The following is a 15,121-nucleotide window of genomic DNA, read 5'->3' on the forward strand; positions in this document are numbered from 1 at the left end:
TACAGGAAGAACACAAATCTAGGCAATAAACCACAGTGTGAAAGCACTACCAGCAAAATCTCCTTCCAAACTGTGACTGGGGACAATATTGATACGTAAAATGAAGGGAAGCTTTGGAAATTAAAGATGTAGACAGCAAGTATTTCCACTTTTCCAGTCTTCAGCCCCGCTCTCGTAACCACAAAGCTTCAGAGCAGAATGTGAGGAGAAACACTCCAGCCAGATCTCTTGAATGACCCAGACAGAAATTTTGCCCCAGAAGGAAACCCTCTGCTTCTGCTTTCTGTCAGGAAGACATCCTGGCTGAAGATGCAATGGAAGTAACTACATCCCTAAAAGAGTTGTTCTAGACACATATGAGCACCATTGCTAAATATCTGTGCATTACGCAAGGCCTGTATTTGTTCAGCTTCAGTTTCAGGTCCCTAGATCATAAACTGCACCTAAATTAGGGTTAATTTCTGCTCTTTGATGTAAAACTGGGAGGACAGAGGGGGTGGTGGTAGAAACAAAGTCATAAAAATGCAACAGCTTTTCGTACAATTTTGGCTGGCAACCAGAATCCTTCCATAGCCCACAAGAACGTGGAAGGTGATAAAGCCAGGTCACATGCCCAGATATGAGCCATGGCATGGGGAAGAAATGGGCAGAGATCACCTGAAGTATGTGTGTTTGCACCTGCAAAACTGGGCCCAGCCTAGGGATACAGAGGGTGCAAATATTCACATACATGTGGGTGTGGTGTGTATATATATGTGTGCATTTATGCCTATATATACACATATATACATACACACACATAATTTTAGGGAGATAAATAAAGGAAATATGTCTCTCAGCAACACCAACCTTTCTGAAATCTCCCATCTTCGAGGTATGGAAAACATCGGATTTTTATAGCATCCCTGTGTTTGATTCGGAATCCTAAATGCAAAGCATATTTCAGGAAACAGTTACAGAAAAATCTGGTAACGGCGCTGAGCTCTGTGTTCTGGTGCCACACCACTACAAAGCCCAGGCCCTCGTTAGCCCAGTCCCCTGCGTTTAATAGTGTTCAGATACCCCAGCAAAGATGAAACCATCAGCTTTGGGATTGTATGTTCCCAAGATGTTTTATCATGTTAATAGCTCTTTTCAAAAGAGATCATGTATCCTCCTCAGCTACAATAGGAACCCAAACAAAACTTCCCATTAAACAGTCGAAGTGACTGACTTTTTAATGGTTAAACAGCCAGCTTTGTGGTGAAATATCCAAGCGAGAAATGGCAGGACTTGAAAGGAAGTTGTTGTGAGTGGCAGCTCAGAGCTTATACTGATACAGAAGAAGCCATCAAAAGAACTATATTAGTGTTAATTCTGCATTCAGCAACCAGCTTTCAGAAGGCAGGTCCCTGCCTGCAAAGCATTCCCTACAGCGTTCAGGAAGTGCCAGTGAGGATTTTCCAATGATAGATATTTCGCACTGGAAAAATATTGATTTGTTGAAACTGTCTGTGGGGAAAGGTCATCTTTGGATCAGCTCCCAGTTTGAAATACTTCCAAGAGCAAAATAAAATTTTTAAAAGGGATATGGCTGTTGAAAAGTAGCGTTTCAATAAAAATTTAAAATTACTTGTTTAAAAAAAAAAAAAAAGCTTTTTCTGAAACTGAACCCTTAAGGAGTTTATACAGAAAGAAAATAAAATTTAAAAACTGAAATAAAATGAAATTTTTATAAAGGTGCAAATTTTAGACTCTCAAAAACTCCTAGGAGATAGGAAAGCTTGTGTGCACAGCTGTTAGGAACCAGTCCTGGGAGAGGTCACAATGTGGAAACTCCCAAGCTGGGAGAGATGTGCTCGGCAGGTGAACGGCGCTTCCGATTACAGGGATTATAATGGCATCTATTTGACAAAGGGGCCTCACTGTGCCAGGTGTTTTCTCTCCCTCAGAGATCTCACTATCTAAACAGACTTCTGGGAGCTTGGGGATAAAAGAAGTTTTATCACTCTGTTTTAGGTGGAAAGATGAGGAACAGAAAGCGATTAAATGTCTTGCTGAAAGTCTGCTGGGAGACAAGCTGAACCAGAGCTGCTCGAAGCTCTCTGCTCAGTGTCACTGCCACAGGCTCCTGTGTCACTGCCTGCTCCAGCTAAAGCCAGGGTCTGGCTCTGGGCCCTCCCATCTTTCCCAGCTTTTCACACTTTTCCAGGACAGTGTTTCCCTTCCCTGGAACTCCATCCCTGCATGCCCACATGGACTCGCAGCGTGCGAAGCTCACGCACAGCTAAGCAAAGGGATCTATTTTAGGTTCCTTAGCTCAGTGCTGCAGCTGGAAATGAGGAGAAGCCACAGTTAATCCAGCCAGCTCCTTGCCCACAGGCAGCAAGTCTGGAGCCTGCTCTTTCTGGGGTAGCTACTGCATCACCACTGCTGCTAAAATCTGCGTGACCCTACCCCATGACCTCACATGGGCTCACAAGAAAGGGCTCACAATACTTTCTCCACCTCAAATCCTCAGATTGTTACCTACAAGGGGAGCTTCCAAATCTCCAAAGCATAAAGAGAATCGAATAAAGATGTCCTTCCCACCAGGGAATAACTCTACAGAAGCTTGTTAATTCCTTACACATTCACTCCCTCACCTTGGCTGCACTTCTCCTGAGGATGAATTTGTTTCTGCTGCCTACTGGAAAGTGGAACCTCTTCTTTCTAGCAGCAGAATTAAACCACCATGAAACCAATTTTTCTGTCAAAATGAGGGGACTATGAAAAAGAACTTAGGAAGAATAAATATCCTTAAGGAAGAGGAGCAAGAGACCTCATAACACATAGGCTTCCTTATAAACCGGTTCACTTTCAATGAAGTATCAGAACTCTTTTATTTTGCCAAGGTTTTGGCTCAGCATATTGCTAACCAGGATCCTAATTAACACCTATTAGGTACAATAAACACACAATTTACTCTCGCTTTCCTGTTCAAAGCCCAATGCAAATGTTCTCAAAGCCTCACAGGATGCTTCTGAGCAGCAATTCTTTACACAACAAGGTGATAAAAACAATGCCCCCAATTTCTATACCATCACTGTCTTTAATTATGGGTGCATAAATGACCCACAGCAATCACAAGGGAGGTGAGCAGCATTGTTTGATGGAGCTTCTTGCTGTTGAAAATGAGATGAGAAGTGTTTCAAACTCGAATCCTGTAAAACTGGAAGGCACTTTAGGAAAGGAGCCACATGCCCCAGAGAAGGTAACTGTGAAACTCGGATCCATGTCTCAGTGGCCAAGCTGCTGACATGTGTCTAGAGCTGATATTCCAAGGTAGTGCCAGACAAACAGTGGAAGATTCTCAGACTGCAGGGAAGGCACAAAGGAATAGAAATACTTTCTGTTTTTTTAAACTGTACATTGGGAAGCAAACAATCAAACAGGAAAACACTGTTTCTAGTTTCAGCAATATCTGGTGCTCTCAAGGAAAACTAAAAACCTTCAATGTCTGACACACTTCTTTGCAAAGCACCAGATTTATTTAATTTTTTCATATACCTGGAATTAAATTAATGGTCAAAAGAAAGAGATTGGAAAGACAGCAGTCATAAGACCACAGACTAATTTTATGGCAAAACATTATGCTGAATACAAATCTTTCCAGTGCCTCTAGGGCACTCATGTCACCAGCTCCAGGGATCCACAGACATGGAAAAATCCAAGGAGAAGAAGACAAGTTTTATGCACTTTCCTACCAATGCACAGCTTCCACTGTGTGAACTCTTGAGCTTTGCTGAGCCCAGATTTCAGCATCTTAAATGAGACAACTCAACATGTACATCAGCTGAAAAAATCATGGAAGTGTCTTTATATGGCCGGACCCGGAAGTAGAGATACATGCAACAAGGCACTAGAACAGTCTTTGAACTAAATTATCGGCATTTTGTACTGTGACTTATAACCAATGTTTAAAAGAGCTGTTCTTAAGAGTAATGTTCATTCAACAGCTCCCACAGAGCTCCTCAGGCTTAACACCTGATTGTAGAATATGAAAAATATTGATTTTTTTTGAACAAGAGGCAGAGTTGTCTATTAAAAAAAAAAAAAAGGAAAATTAAAAGAATGAAATCATGGATTGTGTTTCTTGGCCATGGAAAAAGAGAAGCAAGGGACAGCAAAATAAATATAGATATGTACACACACTGTTCAGATGTGGTTGTGAAAATTATGGGGTTCTCTTGAAGTGTTTTGCAGATGGGAAGTTCCCAGAAGGCCAGTGGAGAAGTCTGAATGCCCTTCAAGCTTGTTATACACTATTTTCAGGCTGATACTCAATCGTATTCTGGCTAATTTTGTAAAGTTCAAACTTTAGCTGTAGATGCCACATCACAAGGCTGCACTAATTCTTTCTCCCTCCCCTTGTCTTAATAAGAAATGTAGGATTGCCAAGCTCAAGTGCTTAATTTTTAATAGGCTCTCTCTACTATTGTTAAGAGTTTATTATGTTTATGTTCCTAAATTTCCACGTTGTATTTTTATAATTTTATTTTGGTTCCCCTCTTTTTATTTTTCTTTAAACCACTGCACCAGAATGTGTTTTGACCATCTTCCAAACTGAAACACATACAAAAATTTCTGAAGCATTCCAATAATTGTAAACTGGGCTGTGCTGCCCAGGCAGGAACTCTGCTTCTCTCTCGTTCTTCCTCTCTCTTAAACAAAAAGTATTTCCACTGAAAACAAAGAGAAAAAGGTACTTTTGCAACATACAGAAGCAGTGAAATAGGACACTTTGGCTTCATAGAAACAGGCAACGTGAAAATAGTCTGAATTCTAACAACCTACATGAGGAAAACTATAAAATACAGAATGGCAATTAGGCTAATTGTTACCTTTACTTCTCAAAATAAAAAAAATCTGCTCATTTTATTTTAGAATTGCCAGGCTTCTATCCTGCAAGCCTCAAGAAAAACCCAACCCATCCTCTTCCAGATTTATTAGTATTATTATGTAGACAAAGTCCCTGGTTGTACAGAAAGTGACAATGCAACCTATTATTTTCAGGATAAACCAGTTTTCAATCTAATTACCACGTTCTTGTAAATATTCTATACGTTACTAAATAATAGGGCTCACTATCATGGTCTGCATCTCACAAATGGCCCTGCAGAGAAAAGGCAAACAGAGGCCCATTGATTCCCATGCACAGAGCCCAAGAGGCCACTCCAGCAGTTTCTTTGCAAGATCAAGACCACAGACAGACCCACAATTGCTGAATTATACTCACCACCACACCATCAAATATGCAAACTGAAGGGATTCATAAAATCCACTTGATCACTGAAATTGCTGCTCTTTCTTTACTTTATTTTTTGGTTCCTCTCCTTTTCCATATCAGCCAAGAAATCTACTTTTTCTCCTTTGGCTTGCAATCAACCTTGCCCTCTTGTTCTGTAACTGTAGATATTGGAAAATACCTACGTTTGTTAAAAAACAACCTGAACCTAAGAAAAACAGTGGAGCCAATTCTAGCTGGTTTAATATTTCTAAAAACAGTGCTATGTCAAAATTCACATTCCCAGCTACATCTGAGCTGACAGTGTCCCTGTCAGAAAAAAATCTCTTTGCAGCAATGCTAATCTCCTTCCAAGTGCCAGTCCAGCCTCAGCTCAGTTTTGACTCAAAACAATGCTGGACAACGACGGTTGCGTAAAAACCCACAAAAATGTGTTGATAATAAATAAGCCAAAAGGCTTATAAAATAAAAAGCCAAATGGATACATGAGATAGAAATCACATTTTTCCCCCATAAATATGATTTCAGTGCAAAAGCCTCTGTTGGTAGGCGTGCCAGTCTGAAAAATAAAGATTAAACATGCAGAATGTTTCCATGTGAGGTTTTGAATGTGTTTTGATGCATTTTTGGGGGAGAAACACCATCTCTGCTCCATGGGAGATTCAACAGAAACCATCCATTCTATTCCTCTTGGAACAAACACAGGGAGAGCAAAGGGTTAACCCCTGCTCTCGAGGCATCATTGCCTGGCTGGGGTTGAAGTTTTCTGCTTTCTCTCTCAGAGGGGTCAAATGAATTCACAATAGTTGATTCATAGACCAGTGTGGAGCTGAAGGACAGAGGTCAGACAGGTTGAATTGCCTGTAATTTGCACAACTGCTCCCATGTTAGCCCTGGACTCACGTCAGCACTCAGCAGCTAGAGGCCCCCAGGACCTCTGTGTTTGGGGTGCACTGATAATGCCCTGTGCAGCATCAGAGGTGCACTTCTGTTCAGCTTTTCCTGCAATTATCATGATGCTGCTCAGAGCTTGAGAATGACACAGCCATCTATTTAATTTCTGCTAAAAGCAACTTGTCTGCCTCAAAATAAAGGCCACTGTGTAAGCTCTTAGGTGGGCCAAAGCTCTGCTAACACTGTACAGCTTCCCAGCTGGAGACAGGCAGCATGCCTGGCATGGCTGAGCACAGTTGTACATCCTGCTAGATAAACACTCGCAGGGATCAGACAATGCCTGACAGTTGCAATGGGAAAGATGAACAGAAAGCACCATGGGAAAGCACTCTGATGACTTTGCATATTCCAGGAGAAAATTGTGTAACTTGGATATGAAGGGGGAGCTACTGAAGGGTCTTGAGAGATTCATTAACATACTTGAAATCATAGAACCATAAGAGTGGGGTCTGGGTTGGAAGGGGCCTTAAAGATTATCCAGTTCCAACCCCCTGCCGTGGGCAGGGACACCTTCCACTGTCCCAGGTTGCTCCAAGCCCCATCCTCGGACACTTGTTCTTTGCCCTAACAAGAACCCAGGCTAAAAGCCTGATTCACAGCTCCTTAAAGAGGTGATATGCACTAGAAAATCTCACCCAACATCTTGGAGGTCATAGATCACAACAGACTATGGATCATCTATCATAAACTCATTTTTAAGTATATCACAACATAGAAGTAAAGAAAAAAGGAATGTCAAGAGGTTTAGGGTATGTAAAGCTGAGCCTTCCTCATGTTTTAATTTCTGTTCTGTAAATTTGGAGCAGAATAGCTCCAGGATAGCTTGTTTGGGAAACTTATAAACCTGAGAGCTACCATTTTCTTCTAAGGCATCTAAGTTATCATTAAAAACAAAACAGAAGAAGAATTTTGGGGATGCAATCTCAAATATTCAGATAAGGGTGAATATTCATGGGTTAACTATCTTGTTGGGCTGGTGTCGGAGGCCCAGCCACTGCCAAGCATTGAGGGACCTGACTCTCTATGAAGGCAAAGATTACATTCCTTTAAAAAATTGGGGTTTAGTGCTGTTAAAGGAGAGAGCTTACTGCACAGAAATTTTCTGCAGTTTCTCAAAAATGTTGAAATTTTGGAATCATCTAACTTCTAAAACTTGCTCTAAACCAAATTGCATGGCATTTTTGGGCCTCTAGTTTGCCTGACATAATTATGTAGCTCAACTACCTCCAAAGAAATATTGTAATATAACTCTTTTATTATATAAGAAAACAGGCAGTAGACACATGTAATCATAAAAAGATTGAGCAGGCTCATTTCCTGAAGTTTATTTCCTTTTCGTAACAAATATTTACTGTCAAATGTTTATTGCTTTTACATTTGGATTTTTTTAATACTTTATTGAATTAAAAATACCACATTACCATTGGCTAAAAGAGGAGACAGCTGTATTTGCCAATAATTTCTACAGCTAATGCCAGTGACCAGTGCCAATTTTTTTTTTTGGTTCATATTTTTGTAGACAGCTTTGAGACTTATGATACAAGTATTCTGCAGAGGAGGCCTGAGAAACACAAAGGTGAAAAGAACACAAACTTCAGAGGTTTAAAAATCAAAAGTGATCATTTCCTCTAAAGAATTTCCTTTCCTTGCCATCAAACACCAATTCAGAGTAGCATAACAGGATGTAAATATTTGCTTAAATTAATGGCATGTGACATAACTGATCCAGAGCTTCACAGGGTGAATGCTAATTCTTAATGCACATCTGCAACAGAAATAATTTTAAATAAGGGACTGCAAATTGGTTTTAATCTGCTGAAGTTCTACCAGGCTTTTCATTAGAAAGCACTAATGTCTTCCTAAAATATGCTTTTCTTTGGGAGAAAGGAGAGATGGAGAGAAAGAGCATGGTTTTCATTGTGTTCTAAAGGTGTCAGATAATTAGACTGGTGAAAATATCTTGGGAGACACAAGCACCTGCTGTCTGCATCTCGCAGAGAATGGTGCTTCTTGGCACATTATTCTGGCAAACAACATGTCCCTGAAGCAATTCCAGACTGGACATGCAGCTTCTGTGTGAGAAATGCTGACCACCTACCAGCAGGCTGACATTCTCATTAGGCGCTGGAATATCCAGAAACAAAATGGGTTTTTAACACAACAAGGGAAATAGAAAAAATCTATTCCAAGAGGAGCCCAGCTGGGTGACACCCACACAAGTGGAAGAACTTGAGTCATGCTGGGTAGATCTGAGGTTTTTTTTACAGACCTATATTCAAATACTTTGCTTCCAGTACAGTAGTCGTGGTGGTCTGCATTTTCTTGATGGAGCTGGGAAATACAACCTATCCAGATTCTTTTCCTATTGTTTTATATTAGCTAGTTTCCAAGTCCAAAATAAATAAAACAGCTAACGTGAAACTAAGAGCATTTTCCCAGGACTTGCATGTGTTCCACAGTTTTAGTAATTTGGCACTTAGAAACCTCAGTTATCTCTGATTATTATTTTCTTTCTTAACACTGATTTAAGATCCCAAGCTTGTTCAGAATGGGAATGAAGGACAACTAAAAAATACAAATGGCCAGTTATTAAAAGCAAGAAACCTGTCTGTACAGGAGGGGATGCTGCCAGCTTGGGCTGGTGACCCAACACAGCTTCATGACTTTCTTCTGGATGTCTCCAAGGCCACAGTGGAAGAAGGGACTACCCCTCTCCCTGTCTAAAGCAGGGTGCAGACAAGATCTGCTCAGAATTAAAAGATCTGATTATGAGTAAGACCTTATGAGAAGTTTAGCTGTCTAAATTCCAGAGGATGAGTCTGACGGCCTCATCTCAAATACAACCTTCTTCTAGAGACAACAACAATCAGTGTTTCCATTTTGCCAACCAACCATGTGATACAAACCACACTACACCCAAATCCTGATTAAACATGATGTTGCTTAGAAAACTCACAAGATTCTGCACAGAATTCTGTAGGGAAGGCCTCACGAAACAAGCAGACCTCAATATTTCCTCAGCACAGAGTTAAGAGTCAGCTCCTAAGAACACTGCAGTGGTCTGAAGGTGAAGGCTGTGAAACACCCAGCCAGCAATCTAAGCTGACTCTGTGAAAGTAGCCAAACACTCTTGTGAAGAGAGACTTTCACCTCAGCTGAACTTCCAAGAAAACAATCTCTACAGAGCATTTCAGCAAAACAATGTCAAAAAGGAACAAAGTGCAAACACCAGTTTTTCTGAGTCTGCTCTGGGAGATTACCAAGGGCAGTGTGGGGAAAGAAGGATGAGGCCTAAGCAGGAGCTGCTGACACGGAGCTCAAGGCCGTTTGATTTTCCACCAGCAGTGCTGAAACTGAGGGAAGTACAGACTCCTTTTCTCTTCCCCAGGGCTTGGCAGCCTTTTTTCCACTTCCCACCTTGTTTCCAACTACAACCCACGAGCTCTTACCTCCATATTCTTACAGAACGTGGCATTGGTCCCAAAAAGGATCTGGCACTGCTCGTCGGCGCTGTAGTGCATCCCCGGCAGCTTGTGAGGGAGCCGAACGGAATACTGGCTCCGGGGGTCTGTCACCAGCAGACAGGTGCTCACCTTGGACCTGGGGAGGGCAGGAAGGAAAGATGCCCTTAAGGGAAAGCACCTCTGAACTGCAGTGTTAGATCACTACTACAGAGGAGCTGCTGTCGTCTCTTCAAAAGGAAATCTCATGTGAAACAGTGGGTTTTCCCTGGAAGCCTTCTAAATCATTGAGAACTACAGATAGAAAGGTCCTTAGGAACTCATGCATGGCCCCAGGCCTCAAGGCAGGACAGACTACATTCACAACATTCTGGGTTCAACATTTGTCTAAACTGTTCCTAGAAATCTGACGGAGACTCAATTCTGCCCTCCAGCAATTCAGCCCAAAGCTTCACCAGCCTCCAAATGACAGCTAGAAAGTCTTCCATCATGTCTCACCTCAATCCCTCCAGCTGAATTCTGAGCCCTTGACTTTTTGTCTTATCCATCACAGGCATAAAGGGAAGATTTTTCTCCTTGCCTTCACAACAATCTTTTACAAATTGGAATATCACTGTCACATCTGGGGCCAGATGCAACAAGATGAGTTCAGATGCAACTTCTTTTTCAAATTCGTGCCTTTAATGTGGCAGTAAATATCCCATTTTCTTTCATTGTTTTCCTTTCTTTCTCACCTCTAACCCCCAGAGTGGGAAATTTTCCATGCTGAACTCCCTCCTAGCACGAAGTACTGTGACAGGCACTGTTTGTCAGAGCTCCACTGAAGAGTTAAGACCAGAACTGCAGAGTTCAGACAATTCCAGTGCTTACTGTAGTACACAAGACTTAACAAGCAGCAGGACAGAAATCCTTCCTGAACAATTGAATATGATGAGCTGAAACATGGATGCAGTAGGAAAGAAGTGTTTTAGACCAACACTCACTGAGGAGTGAGAAAACAGAATTACCTCCAGGCAAAGTCAAGTTTCAATAAAATAAAAGCTATTTAATAATAAGGCAGTAAAAGCCACAGCACAAAGGTGCAGCATCCTTCAGCAGAGATTTCTGCAGGCCACCTACACACAGATTTCTGCCACTGAAAAACTGAAGGGCATTTTCTGTAAAAAGAAAGTGATATGGAATTTTTTTAAAGATGTTATCAGCACATTGACAACTGCACATAATTATTCTGTCTCTCTTCAATTCTCAGTTTCAAGGGGCTATTGCAATGGAGACAGATTCAAACTTGCACGCCCTGATGACACATGTACACTCTTTTAAAAGGAAAATTCTTAATACTTTCACCTTAAAGCAACAGAGTGGATTCTCGCCTGATAGAATATTTGACACTCAGCACAATCCTTACTTTAGGAAGTTTTCAAGGTCATCTCGGCTGCACGAAGACCAGGAAAGGTCACTTGGGTTCCTGCCCTTCACCCATTCTCCAGACATAATGTGAGACCTCCCAGCACAGGGCTGATGATCATCATCGTGGCTCATTCCCATGCTGTTGGATTGGAACAAAACAAGACAAAAAATCTATCAAGTTATGGTGTGGGTTTCTCATTTCGCACTGCCTTTAGCAATGATGCTCTTAGCAATTAACAACTCAATAACAGGCTGCACATACAACACATAATCAGTCACGTACTGCCCTGGGCACTTGTTAAATAAACTAACTATAGGTTCCTTTAATTTATCCATTGCCTTAATATCAGAGTGTTTGGTGTTTGTGTGTTTGAAACTTTTAAAAATGCTTCTTATGGACTTTCCTCCTAGGAAATGTGACTATTTGAGGGATTATGGGAAGTGAACCTGGAGAAGTGATGTAGATCAGAGAAGGGTATCTGCTGGAATCTTTATTGAAAATTCTGGCTTGCTTTCCCAAATCTAGTGGATATCATCCCTACAAACACACAGACAGAATGATCTAGAGATGGGCCTCTGTTGTTGTTGCATCACTGGGTCTCCAGCTGGCTGTCTGGAGCAAGCCAGGAGCAGTCCCTTTAAATATGGTGTTGCACTGTTTAATCCATGCTATTTCCCTACAAATCTGAGGCTCCTGTTTGCTTTCTGACTGTGCTCTTGGCTTTGCTTCTCCTCAGTTGTGGGACTTGACTGTTCAGAGCCCAAACACGACATCCATTTCTAGTTGCAATGAACCAAAACCCCCTTCAGCAGTTTGATAATTATGGCTTAGGTTAAACCACCATCTCTGCTATTTTTATCTTACAGTGAAGATTATACAGTGGAGTCTATTATTTTAGGTTTATCTCCAGGGACATTATTATTTCTAGCAAAACTACATTTAACATAATTTTTAGACTCAGAAGTTCATAGTTATTCTTGTTTTTAAACCTTTGTGGTTTTTGAACAATGAAGAAACATTAATATCAAGCACATTTTGTTTGATGCACACAGTAATTATCTAACAGTCTATTAGTAACTCTAACTTTGAAACAGTAAAGAGTAAAATTCCTGGTCCACTAAGTAAATGGGAGTTTTGCCATTGACTTCAACAGAGCCTGGGTTTCACTCCATATATTTTACCCATGTTGTTTCTACACATAGAGAAAACTCCTCACATGCTAGGATGAAAGTTCCAGCAGTATTTCTCCAATGCAAATAAGCCCATCTAAAGATTGTGTTCCTAAAAGTCAGAAAAAGAAGGGCTCAGTACCTTGAAGCAAGGGATGTGAGCTTGTCAGGAATCCTCCAGAACTAAGTTCACCCCAAAATGCCAGTTTAGAAGGCTAGTGGGCATGCAGCAATCCTGTTAACTTTTCTAAGGGAGACCAGGCAGGTTTTCAAGGTTTCTTGCAGCTTGTCTGCCTTGTAAGTGCCACAGTGCTAAGACTCAAAGCTGGGCCCTTTTTGGGTTCCTACTCTGTTTCTGTGGGATGGGATCTGACAGTCCTCCTGTTCTGGCAGCTTCCTGAACAGTCTCCTGGTCAGCACATCAGCTGTTCTACCTCAAAAGGGTGAAAACAAATCATCTTCCTGACTTCCCAAGTGCTTTAGGCTCCCTGATTTTATCCCTTCCAGAAAAGACTGGTCTTTGGTCTAGGGTTGTTAATTAAGAAATGCTTTAGCTTTCTGATTAACTTCAATTATTTTTTGTCAAATATGTTGAAAGTGAGATTTTGTTGGCAAAAAACAAGGGTAGCAGTAACTAATTAGTACATTCCTGTCCTTAACTTTATTTTAAACCCGACATCCTGAAAGATGTCTTGCCTAGGACAAATGCTGAGGCTGCCAGACCTTATTCAGCTTTACTTTTGCAGGGGGTTTGAGGCAGATAAAGAGTATTCTCTATAAAGATTGAATCAGAACTCACACCTCAAGTTATTTACAGGCTTCTTCTGAAATTAATTCAATTCTTACATGTGTGAAATCTACCCATTCCTGAATCATTCCTGTTTTCTTAACAGAAATCCTTTTAAAAGTCATAAGCATAAAGGAATTGAGCCTGAAAGGAATACCTTTATTGGTATTAAGCACAGGAGCTTTGCCAGTTTTTATTAGCTTGGGATGTGGCCTCAAGGTACACAGGCAACCCCTCCTGGCCTCTCAGTGATGAGTTTCTGGTAGAATGAAACCAGCAGCACCTTTGGAGCCTGTTTTAATTGGCAATGCATAACTTTTCTCAGCATCTACTTTACCTTACAATGACTCACTTGAGAAAATGATTAAATGACCTTCAGGACTAAAGCATACCCTAGCATGCTAACACATTTTTTTTGGAAGTTCAAGGGTCTCCACCTATATCAAAGGGACCAGGTTTTCCTAAACATGTAGTAAATGCAATGCTGTGCTGATTCTTTTCACTAATGAATAGTCCACCTCCTTTTAACAGAAATAAATAGGACAGAGCAGTGTGTGTTTGTACTAAACACCAGTGCAAACTGAATCAACAGTTTACATTTCCTTTGTGACCATCTAATCTTACCTGCTATTCAGAATTCACGTGGAATTAGAAGCAGGTAATCAGTCTCTTGAAATATTCTGCCTTGGGAAATGCTATTCTTACATGAACTGATCTTGAACAAAGAGTTGATAAGAAAAGCTCTTAGATTAGAAGTAGCAATGTCAAAATGACACTGCACTGCCCTGCAAACCCACTGCCCTCTGTGCTCCCTGAGACATAAATGTCCATTTTATCAGGAGCCACAAACAGATGCTGCCTGTTACCCTTCACAAAGCCAGCAAAGCCACTATGGATGAGCAGGATTCAGCTTCCCTTTGTGCTGTTACTAGCACAGTCACTCCTCCATCCTAACCCCACGGGAAACTTCTGCCTTTCAGTTCATCACATTCTCCTCCTAAAGACAATGAGATTCCACAAACGCAAGCAAGGACAGCATAGACTGTCAGCTCTTCAACTCCTTTCATTCAATGTGTACTTAGAGTAAGCACCCTGGGACTCCGGTTTCACACTCCAGCTTCTTCCCTAATATAAATAATGCATTGCTTACCAAAGACACCAGGGCCTCACGGGAGGAGTCCTGAAGCACATTTACTGTTGTTGTTCATCATGTGTGAGGCCAGAAACAAGCTGACTGACCAGTTTGAGTCCTGACTGTTAACATAATCACAGCAAGGCAAATCTGATCAGGAGTCACAGGGAGGCAGCAACAACAGATCTCTTTGATGCAGTTTTGTTGGAGAACAAGGCTTTAAAGTAGCACTGCTATGAATAAAAAATAGCATGCAGTCTCTGGGAGCTCTGGCCTCCCTGAAGCCTGTGCAGCAATCACAACTGGGTCAGGATGCCAGAATTGCACTCTGGGCCTGAGCTGGCCAGTTTCTTGTGTAACACTTTTAAGCTAAACTCAATTATCAGCCCTCTGTTTTCCCACAGCAATGCTGAACGAATGCACTTGCTTTCTTTGTTTGGGTCATTAGTGGAGCTTCTCCTCTAGACAGTTAATGTAACTAAACTACTCTGTTTACCCTTGGTGTGTTTTCCAGTGTTTCCTGTTATTCTTTACAAGCCTGAGCCAAAGTGCATCAAAGCCTGTGGAAAGCCTACTACTGCCTTCAAGGCACTGCTGCACCTCCAGATTCTTGAGGTCATGTACACAAATCTTCACCAGAACCACTACGACCCTCGATAAAAACCTCAAATCTGAGTTAGAGGATAATGCCAAGGGCTGAGGGAAACGGATTTAGGAGATGCTTAAAATCTTTTCTACAGCTGCAACTCTGTGGCTGATAAGAGACCATTGGAGAAATCCCCAGGACTGTTATGATTAACTTGCCCTTAGCAGGAAGAGATATGAAGTAACAAGAGGTAAGTTTGATAGAAAATACCATCAACAGCAGCATAAGAGCTTTCCTTCAGAAAAAGGGTAGCAAGCAAAAGAATGAAATATGAAAAAGGGAAGCCTGAAAAAAAGAC

The 15,121-nt window shown here is 41.3% G+C and overlaps 1 protein-coding gene across 1 annotated transcript in view; it reads right to left on the reverse strand.

Moving 5' to 3' along the window:
* Window positions 1-15,121, reverse strand: part of ADAMTS17 (ADAM metallopeptidase with thrombospondin type 1 motif 17) — a gene marked incomplete at both ends in the record, with an annotated part of 152,857 nt that overhangs the window by 63,865 nt on the left and 73,871 nt on the right. The window contains 2 exons of the mRNA XM_082291026.1: window positions 9,670-9,820; window positions 11,087-11,227. Coding sequence (XP_082147152.1) covers window positions 9,670-9,820; window positions 11,087-11,227 — 292 coding nt within the window. The remainder of the gene's footprint in view (window positions 1-9,669; window positions 9,821-11,086; window positions 11,228-15,121) is intronic.

This window comes from Coloeus monedula (assembly GCF_965178545.1).
Source record: "Coloeus monedula genome assembly, chromosome: 14".
Classification (NCBI taxonomy): domain Eukaryota; kingdom Metazoa; phylum Chordata; class Aves; order Passeriformes; family Corvidae; genus Coloeus; species Coloeus monedula.